The following is a 19,710-nucleotide window of genomic DNA, read 5'->3' as shown; positions in this document are numbered from 1 at the left end:
TCCTCTCTCCAACACTTCACTTTACTTTTGAAAATCCTAAGTGCACTATCATTAGCAGATGCATTGTCAACTGTGATAGTAAAAACTTTGGTGATACCCCAATCAATCAAACAATTCTCAAGTTCTTTTGCAATTGTTTCACTTTATGATCTGAAATTGGTTTAAAACTGATAATTTTTCTGTGCAACTGCCAGTTCACATCAATATAATGAGCAGTGATAACCATATAACTGACAGTAGTAGTACTTGCAGTCCATATATCATTAGTTAAAGAAACCCTTGACTCACTAATCATGCTCTTCAATAAAGCTTTTTCTTTCATGAACAATTCAACTACATCTCTTGTGATTGTTCTTCGTGAAGGGATAATAAATTTTGGACAAGCAACACTACAGAATTGTTTAAACTCATCCCGTCCACAAAACAAAATGGCAATTCATCCAAAATAATCATCTTAATAGTTGCCCTCCTACAAGCACTTGATTAAACCCAACCGCCACAATATTACTACTACCACCTTTAACAACACTTGCACTTTCATGTATTGTTAGATTCTTTTGAGTTGCACTATCAAGATGGTCCTTAAATGCAACACATCTTTGATTATGTAATTTCAAGCTACTAGTGTCACCCATTGTTGCACACTTAAATTCTTTATGGCAATAATTACATTTATATTTATCCATGTTGTCATCCAATCTAGTAAAGTGATTCCATACCTCAGACCTTGGAGCAATTGGTTTCGGTGGAAAACCCGAACGTTTTCTTTTTTGTTCCACTGATTATTCAATTGGCAAAGTTGGAGTGCTACTTGGAGTGTCACTTGGAATGTTCCCTTGATGCCAAGATGAAGAATCATCCATCTGCATTATCAAATTAGAATGTAAATGGGTCATCCACTTGAAAGGTAAGTGACTGGAGTCATTCTAAATTCCCCGTCACACTGGAATGAATTAATTCCAGTGAACTGGAATTCCAGTTCACTGGAGTATTCCAGTGAATTGGAATTTAAGTGAACTGGAAGAACTGGAATGCCATTCCAGTTCACTAATGGAATTATTGAATTAAATTCCAGTAGTGAACTGGAATGAAATTCTTGAATACAAGTAGTCAAGTACATAACTATGCAAGTCAATAAAGTCATATACAACATTAGAACTTACAAGTATAGAATATAATGAAATTGAAATTGAAATTCTAGAACACTAAGTCTAAATAAAAGTCCTAATTCAAAATTCAAGACTATTCAAATTGAGATAAGAAAATGTATAAACTATAAACTATAAAACTAAAAAATATAAAGTAGAAAAGGCAAACATTACCTTGGTCGCGGGTATCCTTCACTTTAGCTATGGTCTGAGGCTCTGAGCCAAGGGAGGAGCCGAGGAGGCGTGGCGGATGGCGGTGGCGTGGCGGTTGGCGGAGGCATGGCGGATGGCTGATGGCGGAGGGCGAGACGGCGAGGGGTGAGATGTGAGGTTGTGACTCGTGACTGTCGAAAGATGAAACTATGAAAGGGTGAAAGAAAACTGGTTAGAAACTTTAGATCTGAAAAAATTTAATAGTTTATTATTAGAATATTAGTTATTATATATATATATATATATATATATATATATATATATATATATATATATATATATATATATATATATATATATATATATAATCGCACTCAGGTGCGAATGCTTTGCCCAGGAGCGAAATAGGAATGAATTCTGTCCGTCCACGTGTCCAGATCTAATGGATGAGAAACACTGATTTTTTTTAAAAAGCGCGGTGGCATTTTCGTAAATAATTGAACATCGAAGTGCAAGTAAAATGTATTACAAGTGCATGTAAAATGTATTATAGGTGCAAGTAAAAATTTACACTGAGCATCAATACTAAGTGCACCTATAGTTATAAATAGTTGCACGTATAGTTCTAAGTAGTTGCACATATAGTTATAAGTAGTTGCACCTAGGTGCATGAATAGTTGCATATATATATATATATATATATATATATATATATATATATATATATATATATATATATATATATATATATATATATATATATATATATATATATATATATATTTCAAAAAAATCGATCGGTTTGGTTGGTTTTTAACCGAACCGAACCGATCGGTTTCTCCTTACCGAGTACCGATCGGTACTTCGGATTGAAACTGAATCGAACCGAACCAGTTCGGTAATCTGAACCGAAGTGCCCAGGCCTAATGCAAACTCCGCGAGAATGATCATCGACGATTGTCAAAAATAATGTAGATCTATTGAGACTTTGTGTTTTATACGGACCCCATAAATCACAATGCACTATGTCAAAAATTCCACTAGAATTATGAATGCTAATATGAAAGCTAGCACGTAATTGTTTAGCGCGTACACAAATCTCACAACATTTATTATCTAAACAACTGTTCTTAACAGAGCCTGCTAAAAGAACAAAAGACAAAACACAAGATGAGGGGTGTCCAAGACGTTTATGCCATAAATCAAAAATATGCTCCTTAACCGCATTAAACGCTTTTTGTTTTCCATCTTGTTTGAAGTAGTAAAGTCCCTCTCTATGTTCACCCACATCAATCGTTGTCTTTAGGTCCTGTAATACACAAGATTTGTCTGTAATCCGTGCTTCACATTTCGAGTCCTTCGTCAGTTGGGAAACAGATATCAAATTGCAACTTAAAACAGGAACAAATAAAACATTCATCAAAATTAAATTGTCCGTCAAACAGACCGTTCCTGATTTCACTGATATTACCCGGCTTCCATCTGGAAAACCAATGTTACAAGGGTCTGTTTGCTTAATATTACTCAACAAATTAATGTTCCCTGTCATGTGATTTGATGCCCCTGTGTCAATAATCCAGCGAGGTAAAGAAATACCTGACAACGATTCGTTCAAAGTTGACCCTGTTGGAGATAAAGACAAGGCATGACGAACTATATTCCATTGCTCGGGAGTAAGGTTTTCGAAGTCCGGAAGAGCGGTGAAAGACGCGCCGGTGGCTGTGGCATGTGTTGTCACCTGTCCGCCGGCATGCTGCCCGGTTATGCCGCGACCGTCGTTCCTGCCGGCTTTCCCATCGTCGCGGCTGCTGCCACGGCCTCCTCCACGGCCACCACGTCCTCCGTTCCGACCACCTGACCATCATTCCGGATAGCTAATTAGCTTAAAGCATGTGTCAATAGTATGTCCGGGCTTCTTGCGGTTGGTGCATGTAATCTCCTTGATAGTGGCAAATACTGCAGCATCATCGGTGCCTCCTTTAATACCACGGACCGTGACATGAGCCGTCTCTTCCGGGACCAAAATATTATAAACCTGACTCACAGTAGGTAGGGGTTCAAGAGACAGGAGCTGTGAGCGAATAGAACCATACTCCCCTTCGTCAAGGCCCATCAAAAATTGATGAACACGCTCTTCTTCACGTTTTTCGGCTAAAGCAGCATCAATTTTGCATGTGTAATTTTTACACACACAAGTAGGATAACGATCCACATCAACAAGATCGTCCGCAATTTCTTCATTTTACCATAATAAGCCATTATGGTGAGACCCCTTCGTTTGACCTCCGTCAACTCGCGCTTAAGTTGTTGAACCCTTGGCCCATTAATGACAGAAAAACGAGCCTTCAAATCATCCCAAAGAGTATAAGCAAGTTCAACATGAGATATCGTGGAACGCAACGTTGGTTCAATCGTGTTACGTATCCATGATACCAACAATGAATGATTCGTCCACCAATCATCCACATCATCAGAATCCGGTACAGGCAAGGGTATAGATCCGTCAATGAATCCAAACTTCTTCCGGGCACGAAGAGCAAGTCTCATAGATTTAGACCACTCATCGTAATTATCTCCTTTCAGAACACCTTGGGTTAGAAGCATACCCGAGTTATCACCGGGAGAAAGATCGTATGGAGAGATACGATGACGTCGTACCATCGTGACATTGCCGTCTTCGTGGTGAGCATCCCTCTTGTCGACGTCGGCGTCGGCGACCTCCTTGTCTGTCATGGCGGCAGCAGCGCACGGCAGGAACTTTGCAAGGGGAGGGCGTCGATCAGAGTACTAGCTGAGACTAGATTTAAGTACCTGGCTCTGATACCATGTTAAGAGATATATGAACTGTATATTTTCTCTCTTCTTCATTACAGAGGATGTACTCCTATATATACAAACTATAAGATAAAGAAAAGGAAACAAAATCAATGAGAATAATAATCAACCAAGAATACAAGACTAAATGAAGGTAGAAAATTTTTGCTAGAATGAATACGTGATTTCTTTTCCTTAACACTTAAGGTATACATGCATGCATGTATGCCATGAAATTTTTAAATATTTCAATTGTTCATGCCCATACAAATTACAGACTATAATGACCACTAGCCTTTATAAGTTAAGATTACATTGGGAATTAAACTAAAAATGAAGAATTTGTATAATGTGTTATATGTTTGATAAAATTATTTCATGTGTTTTGTTTTAAATATAAAGGAAAGAGTAAAAAATTTTAATATTAAATATATGTATGAGACAAATTTGATTAATTAATTTTTTAATATATATAATATGTGGAAAAAAAATCAAATAACTAGATCATTACGGGGCAATTAATTACAATGAGGGAATTAAGGGAGAGCAACAGATGAATATGACTTACTAGAGCGCAGCACGAAGAGAACTAAGAGAGTTGAAGATGCACCAGAAGGCGGATCCAACACTCCGATGGCAGTAGAAAATCAAAAACCCCCCAGTCTGAGAGGGGTGACCAGCAATAGGAGTTCCTTACTCCACCAACGGCTATGTACAGGCAAGCTTTAAGAGGATTACGCACTACTCGCTCGCATGAAAAAACGACACAAGATGATGAAGTCTCTGAAGATGAGGAAATGCGTGAAACCAGCAATGACATTATGTGTCCCCTGATAACAGTTTAAAGAGAAGAGAAAATAAGATTGAGGAAGCCTTGGCGCTGCTCTCTGATCGTTCATGTTCTTGGACGTTCAATAGGATATGCGTATCATTTATGAAGACTTCAACACTTCTAGAAGCCCAAAGCGCAGATGGAATTAATAGCATGGAGCACGATTATTTCTTGGTTAAATTTGAGAGCCAACAGGATTACGACTTCGCAAGATTCGAAGGACCCTGGATGAGAGCCGAACTTCGACCCATTGACGAATAAAACAGAAAAACTGCTAGTCTGGGTAAGGTTTCCATCTCTTCCAATTGAATACTTCGATGATGACTTTTTGAGGAAGTGTGAGATTAAAGTGTCAGGTATATCTGTTCCAAAATTATGGTGTGATAATCTTGGTGCTACTTATATGTGTGTTATCTTCCATGCTCATACCAAGCACGTGGAAATTGACTATCACTTCGTTCGAGATAAAGTTGCTTCTGGAGACATTAAAGTTAATTTTATCTCCACAAAAGATCAACTTGCAGACATATTTACTAAAACTTTACCTAGTCCTAGATTTTCTTTTCTTAGAGACAAACTACATGTTACTACTTACTAGTATACCATGTGCTTAGGAGAAGTATTAGGACTAGTATTAAGACTCTATGTATTTGAGTCACATTATGACTCCTATCCTAGTTTCCCTATGATTCTCTCTTGTATATATTCCCTCGGTCCGTACAGTTGTAATCAGTGTTAATCTAATACAGTTCAATAAGTTCTCATCGGTATAACCACACGATTTAGAGTTGTTTAAGGGGATTATTGTGTAGTTTCATACCTTATATTATTTTAATAATTTTTGTGTTAATATTATGTGGGAAAATCAATTTATCAATCTAGTAAAGTAAAAAATTAGAATAATCAAAAAATTTTGACCAAGGGCATCCTCCAATACCAAAGAATGAGACGAAAAGAGGAAGAGAAGGGAAGGGAGATTGATTTTTGTGGAGAGATTGTTCTCTTCGAAAAAACCTATACATAAACATGCTAGTCACACGCCATTTTGATGAGTAGAGAATGTGGGATAGTTGTTTCCAAAAAAAAAAAAAAAAAAAAAAAAAAAAAAAGTCTCACTAAGATTCTGTTTTGTTTGACCTCAATGGTTATTTGCTCAATGAGTTCAAATTATTTTTTCTACGGGGTATATTTTTTAGTTTTTAATTTTTATTCCTTTTTAATTTAAAAATTATTATATTGTGTTATTTAAATTTTTTATTTAAAATTATAATTATAAAGTTGAAATTATTAATTATTGGAAAGTGAATCAAATGCTAATAACCGTGTGGTCTAGTAGCATGAAGTGATTCTTCTAAATGAGAGGTTAGAGTTCGACTATTCGAGTGATATTGACTCTTTGTGCTTCAATACGTTATTCTGTGTAAATTTTTTTGGGTATACCTAGGGGTGTAGGGGACCTGGAGATTTAAAACTTCGGTTAACGGTTAATTCGGTTCAAAAGAATCGGTTAACCGAATTAACTGAACAGTTGACCGAAGTTTTTAATATATAAAGGTAATCTTAGAAAGGTAATTGATGGGGAATATACACCGGCCATACGGGTCGACCTTCTGACCCGGCCGTCCTGCCCGGTCGTGTACGCAAACGGGCACTTGCCCGTTTGCCCGATCAGTCCCTTAGCAGGGGCGCCTCCGGAAGGCCCCCGAGCTCTCGACCGGGAACCGGGATGTATAGCCGCCTGGGATATGAGCCTGACAGCAGCAGAAGCCTCGCACCACGTGGACGGTCGCATGCCTGCCTCCCCTCCACCCGGTGCATGCGCGCCACGTGTCCGACATGCCGGGGGACCGGGCGCAGCTCCCTAGGACCCTTATAAATACTGCATTAAATGCTAGAGAGAGGGACTTTTGGATGAGGTGACTTACTAGATTAGAGAGGATCCCGGTCATCATATACGATCGGTCTGTCTGTAACTCTATTGTAACCTACACGTATCAATACACAGCGATTTTATCCACATCAGTAATGTTGGATTACCATGTTTAATTTAGGTAATCTGAGATAGAATGTAATATAAGATTACTGTCACGTAAAAAATGGGGATATATTTGAAGTAATCTGATTACCAAATTTTATTTAAGTAATGTGAAATTACTTTTCAATATTCCAAAATTGCTCTCATTTATACCTCATCAGACAGAGATCAGACGGTGTTGTACAGTTGGTTTTGGATGGACTGTGCTGCATGTTTGTTATTACAGGGATGGCCTAGTGTTCTATGGTTTGTGAATAATAATAATAATAATAATAATAATACTTATTATTATTATTATATTATTATTATTATTAGTAATAGTAGTAGAAGAAGCATCTTGTTAAATTTTGAATTATGAAAGAAAAAAAAAAAAGACTTGCAGTTTATACCTTTCAATTTTTATGAGAACATTTAAGTAATTGATGTAATATAAATATATAATTTAAAATATAATTTTCAATCAAAAAAGTTAATATTACATTCTCACAACTTCAACTAAACACATCAAATAATCTTATTATTGGAATAATATAAGATTCCGTGAACCAAACGGTTTCTAAGTAACTCAGACACTCTGTATCTGTAAGGAAGTAAATCAAGTAACCAATCCCTAATTTGTGTCCCACACTCCCCACTTCGTCACTCCCTCTCGTCTCCCACTGGCCATTGGCCACTCTCCCGCCGTCTGGTTGCTCTCCACCGGCGTCCGGCGGCCAACCACCACCAGGTCCAGTTCTGTTCAGGAGTAGTCAGCGGCATTGCGGCAGCGCTCTTCTGAGTCTTCTCTGTCTTCGCCAATTGCTGGCTCGCTGCTCCGTTTGCTCGTCCACCGGTAGGCAGTCGCCCAGTCTGTGTCCGTCTTCTTTTCTGCTCCTGGCCACCACGACTTCACGGCAGCCGTCCACCAGAGTACAAGGTCTGTTTTTTTTTAATATTTTCTAAACTATTAATACTTCATTGTTAACAAGTTTTGTTGTGTGAACTATTTTTATTTTTTTTGTTGCTAATAATAAAATTTTATTTTTTAAGTTTCCACTTTCCAGTGTATGTTTGAGTTTGTATGTTCTGTTACTCTATTTCCAGTGTATGTTACTGTGTATTTTCTAGACTGTTACTCTGTTTCCAGTGCGTCAATGGAATGCTACTTGTAGATGTCCTGTGTATATTTTTTATTTATTATTTTAGGTGATTTTTAAGATTTTAAATTTTAATTTTTAAAAAGTTCAATTAATAGGTGGTTAATCGGTTAATTGACCGATTAACTAAAAAAATTTTGATTCGATTAATTGAGTACGGTTCGGTTAACGGTTAACCGATTGAGTAACCTTAAAATTCCCATCTGTTCATTTTCCTCCCTTGCAAGTCAACCAAATGATTTTATAGTCAAAACCCCTAAAACCCTCCATGGTCTCAAAACAACTCCCACCTCCCTTTTGTTTTCGGTTTTCCTCTTTCCTTATTTTGCTCCCCACCGGCGGCGCCTATTACACCAGCGGGGTGGGGCCAGACTGTTCTCTACGACTTCCATGGAAATGCCCAACCGCGAAGGTAAATTTTGGATTTTTATTTTGATGTTGAAAGTCTAGCTCTTTAATTTATTTCTCAAAATGGACTTTGGTATGAACATAATGATTATGGAGAGCCTCAATAATTCGTATTTGATTCCTGAATCAAGTTTAAATTTTGAAATAACATTCTACAGTCATAATCCTCCATAGCTATGCTCGGTTCTGCTCAATAGATTTTTTTTTTTTTTTTTTTCCAAAAAAATTATATCAATTAAAGTTTAAGTTCTAGCAGAAGTTTTAAAGATTTTTTATGGAATTCCTTTAGAAACTAAATAGTAGTTCAATTATACTTATAAGGATCGATGTGTGGGAGCCGTGAGATTGATGAGTATGCCTTGATTTTATTGGAGGACACAACTGAATATAAGTATATTCCTGTATTTCTTCTTCTTCTTCTTCTTCAATGCAAATCTTTTTTTCTAACATGTTGCCAAGAAAGGAATAAACCAACCTGGGAAACAAATCCAAATCAGGCTGAATTTTAATGAATTATTTTTTGTGTTTGATTTAATATATAATTTGTTGGGTCTTACCTTTTCCTTTTCTGGTGGCATTGTCAATGTGCTGCAGGGTGCAGTTGGCAAAGGGATTGAACTGTTGCAAGTGTTATTTGTTCAGGATGTTGCGAATGTGGGTGCAGTCATGCAGTCAGCACCCTTTAATTGTTCTGGTAGCCTCATCATCTACATTTTATGCCCTTTGCAGTTAACTTGCTACCCAAAAACTTTTCTCTGTTCCAAGTTGAAAAATTCATACCCAAGAAATGGAAACAAAGTGTTAAAGTATCAGACATTCAAAACAATATTGAGTCCTTTGTTTCTAGTTCTCATGAACTTATCGTAGGGACTCATATGCCCTATGATGAATCTATGGTGGATTGCCTTCTTTTGACCTTGAAAAATTTTGTCAGTCAAGGCCATTTAGCAAAAGCTGTTAGAACTTTTGGTCTTATTCAGTTGCATGTACCCTTACAATCCCCATGTGACACAGTGCTACAGTCCTTATCATCTCTCTTGTTATGTTGTACTAACCTCAAGTCATTTAGTGAGGGTAAACAACTCCATGCCTACATCATTACTTCTGGCCTTGCACGCCATCGAATGTTGGTTCCTAAAATAGTCACCTTCTACACAACATTTGATTTACTTTTTGATGCTCACAAAGTGACTGAAACTTCAAACATTTTGCATCCTTTGCCCTGGAATCTCCTTATTTCTTCTTATGTGAAAAATAGGCACTATGAGGAAGCTCTATCCGCCTATAAGCAAATGGTAAGTAAGGGAATCTGGCCTGATAATTTCACTTATCCATCTGTTCTCAAGGCTTGTGGTGAACAGGTAAATCTTGCTTTTGGAAGGGAGGTTCACAAGTCTATAGATGCTAGTTCACCAGAGAAAAACTTATTTGTTCAGAATGCTTTAGTGTCAATGTATGCTAAGTGTGGGGAACTCGATGTTGCCCATGATATTTTTGAACAAATGCCAGTTAAGGATGAAGTTTCTTGGAACTCAATCATTTCTGGATATGCCTCTAATGGTATATGGATTAAAGCCATAGATCTTTTTGAAAACATGATGGCTAATGGTATTGAGTTAAATATTATCACTTGGAATACTGTAGCTGGTGGTTGCTCAAAAACGGGCAACTTTACTGGGACTTTTGAATTGCTCTCTCGGATGAGAAATTGTGGATTTCAGTTGGATCCTGTGGCTGTTCTTATAGGTTTAGGAGCATGTTCTCAGACTGGTTTGTTAAGGTTGGGGAAAGAAATTCACTGTTTGGCAATTCGAAATTATTTTGAGAATTTTGATAATGTAACAAATGCTTTAATCACTATGTATGCCAGATGCAAAGGTCTAAAACAGGCATATATTCTCTTTCAGTTGAAAGAGACAAAAACTATAGTTTCCTGGAACTCAATCATATCTGGTTTTTCACATTGGGATAAATATGAAGAAACATCATTCCTTTTCAGAGAAATGTTGTTTTCTGGCTTTGAACCAAATTTTGTGACAATTGCAAGCATACTTCCCCTGTGTGCTCGGGTTGCAAATCTGCAACATGGCAGAGAGTTTCACTGCTACATTACAAGGCATGAAGGTTTTGAGGAACAATTGTTATTGTGGAATGCTCTTCTGGATATGTATGCAAGATCAGGAAAAGTTTCTGTAGCCAAGAAACTATTTGACTCCATGAGGAAGAAAGATACAGTGACGTACACTTCATTAATAGCTGGATATGGTATACAAGGAAAAGGAAAAGCTGCAATTAAACTTTTTGAGGACATGATTAGGTCCCAGTTAAAACCAGATCATGTCACCATGGTTGCTGTTTTGTCAGCCTGTAGTCATTCAGGTCTTGTAATGCAGGGAGAGAAGTTATTTGAACAGATGCAAAGTGTTTATGGTATAAGTCCTCAACTGGAGCATTTTTCCTGTATGGCTGATCTCTTTGGGAGGTCAGGTTTACTAAAAAAGGCTGTACATGTTCTCAAGAAGATGCCGTTTGAGCCAACAGCTGCAATGTGGGCAACATTGATTGGGGCGTGTAGAATCCATGGAAATACCGAGATAGGGGAATGGGCAGCTGAGAAACTGCTGGAAATGAGGCCAGATAATTCAGGATACTATGTTTTGATAGCAAACATGTATGCTGCTGCTGGTTGTTGGAACAAACTAGCTAAAGTGAGGACCTTAATGAGGGACTCAGGTGTGAGGAAAGATCCAGGATGTGCTTGGATTGATATGGGAGCTGGATTTTCCTCCTTTATGGTTGCAGACACCTCAAACAGTCAAAGGTGTGAAATTTATTCTTTGTTGGGAGGACTGACTAGGCAAATAAAAGATGCTTCTTATGTTGCTAATGAGGAATCAACATTAAATGAAGAAGCTTATTAGGTCGATTGGGTAGAACTCAAAAAGGAACAAATTTCTCATTTTGAAGACTGAAACTATAGTGACAATTGATACACATTGCAGACAGGGGATATCTTGGTTTCAATGAAGGATGTGGCTCATTCAGTCATCAATTGATGATCAAATTCTATTGCAAAACTGGTAGCATTAGCCTGTTCACTACCTGCTACATTTGGGATCAGCTAGAACAAAGTAGATATGTGGTAATAGTCATTAGCGATGATTTCAAATCGGAGGTCTCTATGATAAATTGCTGTAAAAGATTCTTCAGTTTCTTTTGGGTAGAAGTCAGCATTCCTTGAAGAAGAGACAGAAAAATGTCTACCAGTGACAGATATGAGGGGGTGATTCCACAGCAGCACTACATAATCATCATTATGTAACAGCTTATTGGCTGTTATTATATTTCATGTTGAGGTAAAGGATACGCATATGATTTATGGTTTTGGACCTTGATTCTACTCATTCATTTTCTTAATTTTGCTAGAGTACTTAAATTATGCTATTTATGTGTTCCAGATAGAGTGCCAAATTCCTTTCAAGTAGAAGGAATGAGCAATCAACTCATAATTACTACATGCTTTAGAAGGCAATTTGGTGGGGCTACACTCATGGTGCAGAGACTCAGTCTGCATCATGTGAGCATCAAATACTAGCTAAATCCTTTTGAATGGTATTTTCTCCATTCAAGTTTCAACATGGATTAGTTAATTAAAACTGGAAAGGATAAGTTTACTTTAATCATTATTTCAGACATAAATCCAAATTCCTTAGCAAACTACAGAGTACTTGCACATTGGAAATATGGTGGTTGTATGCAAAGAGCATAGCTTAATTTTTAGTTTATTAGATAGTTAGAGGTTTTATAATTGACATTTGGTATAGAAAAATATTGGATCCATAGAAAACAAACATTTGTAAGTGCCTTAATTGAATGGTTGGCCTCAAAAGAATCCGTTTTTCTTTTTAGTATTCATCAACACATGCTACTGCTAGTATTATTGTTCTCAATGTTGCAAAGGTGCCTTACATTATATAAGATTTCCATGAGCTGAACTCTCGTTTTTGCATTACAATAAATGTTTCCGGTATGTTTTTTTTTATAAGTGCCAACATAGGTTATGTTATATTCCGTTGCAGCAACTTATAATGTCTTTGATTTATGGCAGCATATTGGCATTTATTTATGTATGATTAGTGCTTATTTATCTCCAGGTAGTCATAAATGATATCCAGAACTCATGGAAATTGAAACTTGAAAGCATCTTTTCAATAAGGAATCAAAGTACCATTGTGTGCTGTAGTATATAGTCTGTGCTGAAATGTAGAAAAATGGTAAGGGCAAACCTTCTTATCGGTTATTGGAAAAATGCTTTTTAACCATCTATTCTTTTCATATAAATACTTGGAGGGATAATGACATATAGGCAGTTGAATTCTGAAGCATTAGGTAACAATTTTGGGCCTAAATTAACTAAGCTGAGCTATAATTGATAGCTTGGCAAACTGGAGTCTAATGCCCCCACCCCGCCCTCGTGCCCTGCATAAATGCTAATCCTTATGCCATGGGTTGGTGTACACAGTGCACTATGGATTCTGGTGTATGTATGTGTCTTATGTTGTGAGTTTTTGTATCTTGTGTTATGAAATTCTGTCTTTAGAATATGAATCCTGTACTTGAAACAAATTAGTAATTGTGTCTTGTGTTATGAATTTATGTCTTGTGTTTTTAAATTCTGTCTATGAACACAAATTATGTACCTAAATCAGATTTAAAAAATAAACAAATATATAACACTTGTAATGTAGTAAATACCCTCAATGTATATTGCGTGTATGGAGTATGTATAGAAATTGTATGAGGAAAAATGGCCCGGAGAAGCCCTCTCTTCTTGAATGTCTAGAGAGAGTCATATCAGTAGAGACTAGAGAGAGAGAGAGAGTGGAGAGGAAATGGAAGGGGTCCCCTTGCCTTGTGTGGAATGGCCTTTATATAGGTTTAACTATTGACTTTGACTCAAATTGTTTAACCCTAACTCGACTACAAACCGCAGGCATGGAACGTACATGGAGGTTAAGCCCGGGGAATATTCATATGCCTACATATCCAGAGAACACTATGAACAAAGGCAGATCAACTCAAAACTGGTCAAGTTATATCTACAATAGCTACATCCCATCTTGAAGTCACTCAGAATTGCTGTGAAATCAGTCAACCCCTCCTCTTGTAAAGGAGGAAGTCCCTGGTGGACTTGTAAGGTAAGTTATGCCGATGAACATTTTGATTTTGAGTGTATTTTTTCACCGAGCAATTACTCGTGCCATATCACCATGTTGGTCGGCATCTTTGCCAAGACCAACCAAGCCAGTGATGTTTGTTGCCCTGCCCATCATTGCACACTCAGAGAATTAGGAGTTGTATGCTACACGCTTTCGCGAGATACCTGTTGGATTCCAGAGCAACTTCTTTGTTGCACTTTGTCATGCGAACCACGAAGAATGGAGTTTTCCTCTCCTAACCGCCAAAGAAGAGAGCACCATTCTTCGTGGTTCGCGTAACACAGTGCGGCGAAGAGGTTGCTCTGGAATCCAACATGCATCTTGCGGAACGCGTAGTGTATGAGTATTACTCATGATTCTCAGGGTGTGCAATGATGGGCAGGGCAGCATCATCGGCTTGGTTGGTATGGGCAAAGATGCCGACCAACATGGCGGTTTGGCGCGAGTAGTTGCTCGGTGGAAAAATACACTCAAAATCAAAATGTTCATCAGCATAAATTACCTTATAAGTCCACCAGAGACTTCCTTCGCAAGAGGAGGGGTTGATTGATTTTATAGGAATTCCAAGTGACTTCAAGATGGGATGTAGCTTTTGTAGATATAGCTTGACCAGTTTTGAGTTAATTTGTCTTTGTTCATAGTGTTCTCTGGATATGTAGCCACATGAATAATGTTCTCAACTACATCATGGGGAGTGTACTTAACGAAATTTTCGATCGCATCAGTGAAAGGAAGGGGGTAGCTCGCATTCCTTGGTGTAGGTGGGGCATGTTGCATATCAGGCAGCACGGTCCTGAAGTTCTGTGTGAATGGTGCACAACTTAGCACACAGTGCAGGCATTCACAATGATATGTATCGTCCTTTCAACTTCGGCATCAGTCGCTGCGAATGGTAAAGCTTTCACTTCAGATATGTAGTCATCACAATTGTAAAGGCTTGGCGGAGGTTCTCCACATGAATCTCATAATAACAGACAGTGGGCAGCCTCTGAGTGACGTCGGGCGTGGATCCAAGCATAGTAATGCTGGTAAGACCAGCAGTAAACTGTGGGTTGAAAGATAAAGATAACCATTCAAAGTTATGAGGGAATAGCTGAGTAGCGTGGGCTTCAGCGTCCATCATGATTAGGTTTGTCATTCGAAGCAGTAGAGTTGGCTCGGGATAGTGGGATAATTGCTCGGGAATCGTATAAATCAGAGCGCATGCGCTTGAGAGTATGTTCGGAACTACCTCCAGTCATGGTTGGTGACGGTGTAAAGATGAAAAACACACTGGTTACTCGATAATTTTACCTTTCATAAAAATCAATAACAGGCTCAGGTTAGTAACAGTGGGTGGAAGTTATAGCTGTGGACAAGAATTTAAACAAACAATTCTAACTAACCCCTGGATAATAATCGGTTTAGGTCAAAGTCAAATAGCTAAAGTCAATAGTTGGACCTATAAAAAGGAGATTCCAAACAAGGCAAGGGGCCCTTCCACTTCCACTTCCCCTCCACACTCTCTCTCTCTCTCTCTCTCTTTATCTCTCTCTCTACTGATATTACTTTCTCTCTAGACATTCAAGAAGAGAGGGCTTCTCTAGGCCATTTTTCCTCATACATTCTTCATACAATTTCTATACATATTCCATACACGCAATATACGTTGAGGGTATTTACTACATCAATGTGTATATGTCTTGTGTTGTGATTTTTTGTGTCTTGTGTTATGAAATTCTGTATTTTATAAGTAGGAATTTTGTATCTCATCGTTTCAATCCAGAGTCCACAACGCTATTTGGACCCTGGTCCATGATATAAATTGCCCATAAACGGTCCATAGGATAATGGCTGTAGGTATTACCCTCATTCAGCTATAATGGGGTCTGATGGTAAGTCTCCCACTATTTTGTGTGAGGATGATATGCAAAAGGTGGATGAGAAAGTTAAGTAAAGATATTGTGATGCATTTTGGGGCAAGGTCTACCATTGGAAGAGAGATATTAAGGGAGATTAAGCGATTGTTTACCAAACTGGAGAATTTTTTGGAAAAGCATAGAATTGAAGAAGTGAAAAAATGGAAAATGGAAAACTTGTTTACTAAAATCTATACTCTAATTGCTTAACTCTTCTTCATTTTCCCACTTCATGTACACTTTTCTCCAAATGGAGGGATGGAGAAAACACGGGTGAACAGTACACTTGGTCAAGAAGTCGTTGGTTTGAATGGCCTGCGATGCGCCTTTGCTTCAGTTTTTTCTTGCTATTATTATTATTATTATTATTATTATTATTATTATTGTTATTATTATTATTATTATTATTATAGAAATGTAAAAATGCTATATGGAATGATTGTATTTAATAAAATCATAAAATTAGAGAAATGAAAAACAGAGAAATGAAGTAAACAATCCCTAAATCTGTATTGCTTGTTTTTGAAAACTGATGAAAATCTCCAATAGGTTGTGACTGTTGTGGTAAAGTGCATATTTGGTTCTACTTGCCTTTGAACTAGGGATATGTGGTTTACTATGCCTTTGACTAGGTTCTACTACTCGAACTAATAAATCTCTTTATACTTAGTCTAGATGAGTAAATTCACCTTAATGTCAAGTGGAGGATTAGATTGCACGGACATTGGTGAGTAATATTACTCTTCATTTTATCTTGAATGTTTTTATTTTTTATTTTTAGAAAACACATAAAATTTCTCACTCCAATTCTTTCAAAAAAAAAAAAAAAAAAAAAAAAACAATTGCCAAAAGAAGAAATAAGTAGTATGCTTGGAAGCATTAATGGTGAGTGTTTCCATTTAGATAGTGTTGAACTTGAGATATAAATGAAGGATGTTCCAATATAACATTGGAAAAGTGAGAAAGGATGGGAAAACTGCTTAGAAAACAAGCTTAAATTTCCCAGACGACAAATCTGCATAGCCTACAAGTATCAGACACCAAAAAGAAGTGATGCCCTTTTTCTTTTGGGAACTTGATGCTTTCTGGTACTAAAAGACTTATGCTTTCTTTCCTACACTGCACATGTTCATGATATATAAATAATATTGGATAAAAAAAAAAAAAAAAAAAAAAAAAAAAAAAACAAGAATTCAAGAATAATAGGATGCCCACGTGTGCATAAGTTTTCATCTCCCTTCTCCAGTTAGCTCAGAATGAATCAGATTCCACCACAATCAACATAGACTACAGATGCAATATTCCAATTTCAGCATAGCATATTTATTTTATAAATAAAACAAATGCTTAAGAATCTCTCTTCATGCCAAAGAACTTGTGGTCGAGCGGCATAACTGTAGCTCAGCTCTCTCAATTGGAATGTCACAGGTTTGAACCGCTATGGGGGGCATTAACTCTTTGTGCTTCGGTAGGTTGAGAAAGTATGTATGGACAGATATTACAATGTAATTGAGTCAGTAGTAGTACTCCAAAAAAAAAAAAAAAAGAATATCTCTTCATCCTTAATTCCTTATTCTCAACATTTCATCCATGCCCTTTAAGATCATCCCCCTACCTTCATCCTCTCCCTTATTTGAAACTAATCATTCATTTTGGATTGCCTCTTCCACCTTCATGACTCACCATGACAGAGAAGGTAAAATACTTTCTCTATTTTTTTATTTTTTTTTTCAATCAAATTACAGAAATTATATATCTTCAATCCCAAGAAAGGAGCACTATGTTTAACAGTGATGAAAGCAGATATTTTGTTGCATGGTGATGAGGATCAAGATTGATTGCAATGGCTGTCTGATGAAAGTTAGAAAGGCACTTCTCAGTATTCCAGGTAAATATGTATATAGACTTGTGTTCAAATAAGAACACTCCCTTAGGTGAGAACATTCAAACATAGAACACACACACACATATATATATATATATATATTCCTTCATATTATATCATGTCCCATCTCTCTTTTTGATTTGTTCTTTTGCTAAGAAGCTGTATTTTTGTTGATGAAAAACAAAAAGAGTTGGAGAAGCATTTGATAGAGCAGAAGCATAGCAGAGTGAGTGTGTGTGGAAGATTTGTGCCACAAGATGTAGCAATCCAGATAAGGAAAAGGACTAACCGCAGGGTGGAGATATTGGATGTGCAAGAGTTCAATGAAATCCCAGAACACAAACAACCCCCCTTGTTCATAACTTCATAGTTCATCCATCCTCTCCCATCTTAATTGTAATCAGCTTAGCTTTCCTTTTCCTAATTAATATCTGCTACTGTACAATTTTTTTTTCTTTTTCCCTAGTGATATTCATTAAATTTTACATAGTTGAAACCTTGAAAAAGAGGTTAGCCTATTTATTAAGGGATACATGTTTTCCATGTAGCAAAAAGAAAGTAGGCCTGGGATGTTTTCTAAGGAACAGTTCCAATAGAAATAGTACAACACTAAGATAGTAACCCAGTCAAGAGAGTTCCAAATACAAACTTGTAACCATAAGGTCACGAGTTCGAACCCAATCTGTTTTGTTTGAGCTGATCAACTATGGGTAATTTAGGCTTGTTTATCTCTTTGTGATCCTTTGTCGGTTAGGGTCACAAGGCAGGATTTACCAGTGCATGCATATTCTCAGATAGTGATTGTGAATTTCTTTTATCATACAAAAAATATAGAGTAAATACCCAAAATGGTCCCTCGACTATAACTAAATTCACAAATTGGTCCTCAACTTTTAATTTCACCCAATTAAGTCCTTAACTTTGCAATTTTGACACGATTTGGTCCTCCATCTAATTGACTGTTTGTTGACCGTGATCGACGATCTCCAGAAGAACCTTCAGCTCTCGTCGGAGCACGTGGAGGCCTCCAGGATGACGTTGCACCGGTTCGGAAACACGTCGTCTTCTTCGCTCTGTACGAATTCAACTACATTGAATCCAAAGGGAGGATGAAGAAGGTGACCGGGTTTGGTAGATTGCTTTCGACAGTGGATTCAAATGTAACAGTGTAGTCTGAAAATGCAACCGGAACCTTAAAAAACCGACGATGGACCATGAAATTACATATATATCCTCAAAAATCACAGTCAACAAACGGTCAAATATACAGAGGACCAAATTGTGTTAAAATTACAAAGTTAAGGACTTAATTGGGTGAAATTGAAAGTTGAGGACCAATTTGTGAATTTAGCTATAGTCGAGGGACCATTTTGGGTATTTACTCAAAAATATATACCACTAAGATCAAAACTCTTAGTTATAAGTTCGAGCCTTATTAGGAAGATTTTAGTGTGGATTTGTTTTGATCAAACATGCATACACTCTTTTTGGGAAGAATAAAAGAAAAAAAAAGTTATTGGATAGTTAGACAAGTGGTCCAAGGTTTATCTTGAATTTTGATCCAAAAGAGGAACAACATGAGGTTTAGAGCATCCTCAATTGGATGTTAGCAAAAAATTTAACCATTCTTTTGCATTCCAGACACGCTCATATATAACCTATATCGGCTTGTTTGGTAAAAACTTGGCTTATAGGTCAATTTTGGCTTATTTGACCACTATTAATTATTTGATTTAATTAAAATATCAATATAAGTATTTGATTAATTAATTTTTTGCAACTCCAAAATGCTAAAATTCAAAAAGTTATTCTAAACAACTTTTTCAATTAGCTTTTTTAGAAAAGAAATTATACCAAATAGCTATCAGCTAATAGCTAATTTACCAAACACTTTTCTACAACAGCTAAAGTTATATATCAACTAGTTATACCCTCTAATTCACACAATCAGCTAACAGTCGTTTACCAAACATGACTATATCATATCATCAACGCAACCAAAACATGTTTAGTTTGACCTACCATACCTTTCATGTACATTGTTATACCTTAGCTTGTGATTAACTCCTCTTCAAATCATTTCCAAACATTACAACAGGAACATATCTAATTAATTCTCTATATCATATAATTTGATAAAAATCTCTTATCACTTTAATTTGAAGATAATATATAGATGTTT

The 19,710-nt window shown here is 36.9% G+C and overlaps 2 protein-coding genes across 3 annotated transcripts; both read left to right on the top strand.

Annotated features, from left to right (window-relative positions):
• Window positions 1-8,401: 8,401 nt before the first annotated feature.
• LOC109148874 (pentatricopeptide repeat-containing protein At1g71490) lies at window positions 8,402-13,199 on the top strand. Of its 2 annotated transcripts, XM_019296636.1 has the most exons (5): window positions 8,402-8,530; window positions 9,121-11,882; window positions 11,985-12,138; window positions 12,681-12,800; window positions 12,963-13,199. In XM_019296636.1, the coding sequence occupies exon 2, from the start codon at window positions 9,243-9,245 to the stop codon at window positions 11,445-11,447; it is 2,205 nt and encodes a 734-aa protein (XP_019152181.1). In that variant the 5' UTR covers window positions 8,402-8,530; window positions 9,121-9,242; the 3' UTR covers window positions 11,448-11,882; window positions 11,985-12,138; window positions 12,681-12,800; window positions 12,963-13,199. The 2 variants fall into 2 exon arrangements, with proteins under 2 accessions (XP_019152181.1, XP_019152180.1); XM_019296635.1 differs by lacking the exons at window positions 12,681-12,800; window positions 12,963-13,199 and having other exon boundaries at window positions 11,985-12,454.
• Window positions 13,200-17,159: 3,960 nt separating this feature from the next.
• On the top strand, window positions 17,160-18,054 carry LOC109148701 (heavy metal-associated isoprenylated plant protein 25-like). Its single transcript, XM_019296437.1, has 3 exons — window positions 17,160-17,339; window positions 17,447-17,531; window positions 17,717-18,054. The coding sequence occupies exons 1-3, from the start codon at window positions 17,328-17,330 to the stop codon at window positions 17,896-17,898; spliced, it is 279 nt and encodes a 92-aa protein (XP_019151982.1). The 5' UTR covers window positions 17,160-17,327; the 3' UTR covers window positions 17,899-18,054.
• Window positions 18,055-19,710: the final 1,656 nt, after the last annotated feature.

The sequence above is a fragment of the Ipomoea nil genome, unplaced genomic scaffold, assembly GCF_001879475.1.
Source record: "Ipomoea nil cultivar Tokyo-kokei standard unplaced genomic scaffold, Asagao_1.1 scaffold2144, whole genome shotgun sequence".
Classification (NCBI taxonomy): Eukaryota; Viridiplantae; Streptophyta; class Magnoliopsida; order Solanales; family Convolvulaceae; genus Ipomoea; species Ipomoea nil.
This window is presented reverse-complemented; position numbering and strand designations above follow the sequence as displayed.

Coding starts and splice junctions, on each gene's coding strand:
- LOC109148874 (XM_019296636.1), top strand. CDS start 9,243: ATGCCCTTTGCAGTTAACTTGCTACCCAAAAACTTTTCTCTGTTCCAA.
- LOC109148701 (XM_019296437.1), top strand. Junction 17,532..17,716: donor GGCACTTCTCAGTATTCCAG/GTAAATATGTAT, acceptor AAAAACAAAAAG/AGTTGGAGAAGCATTTGATA.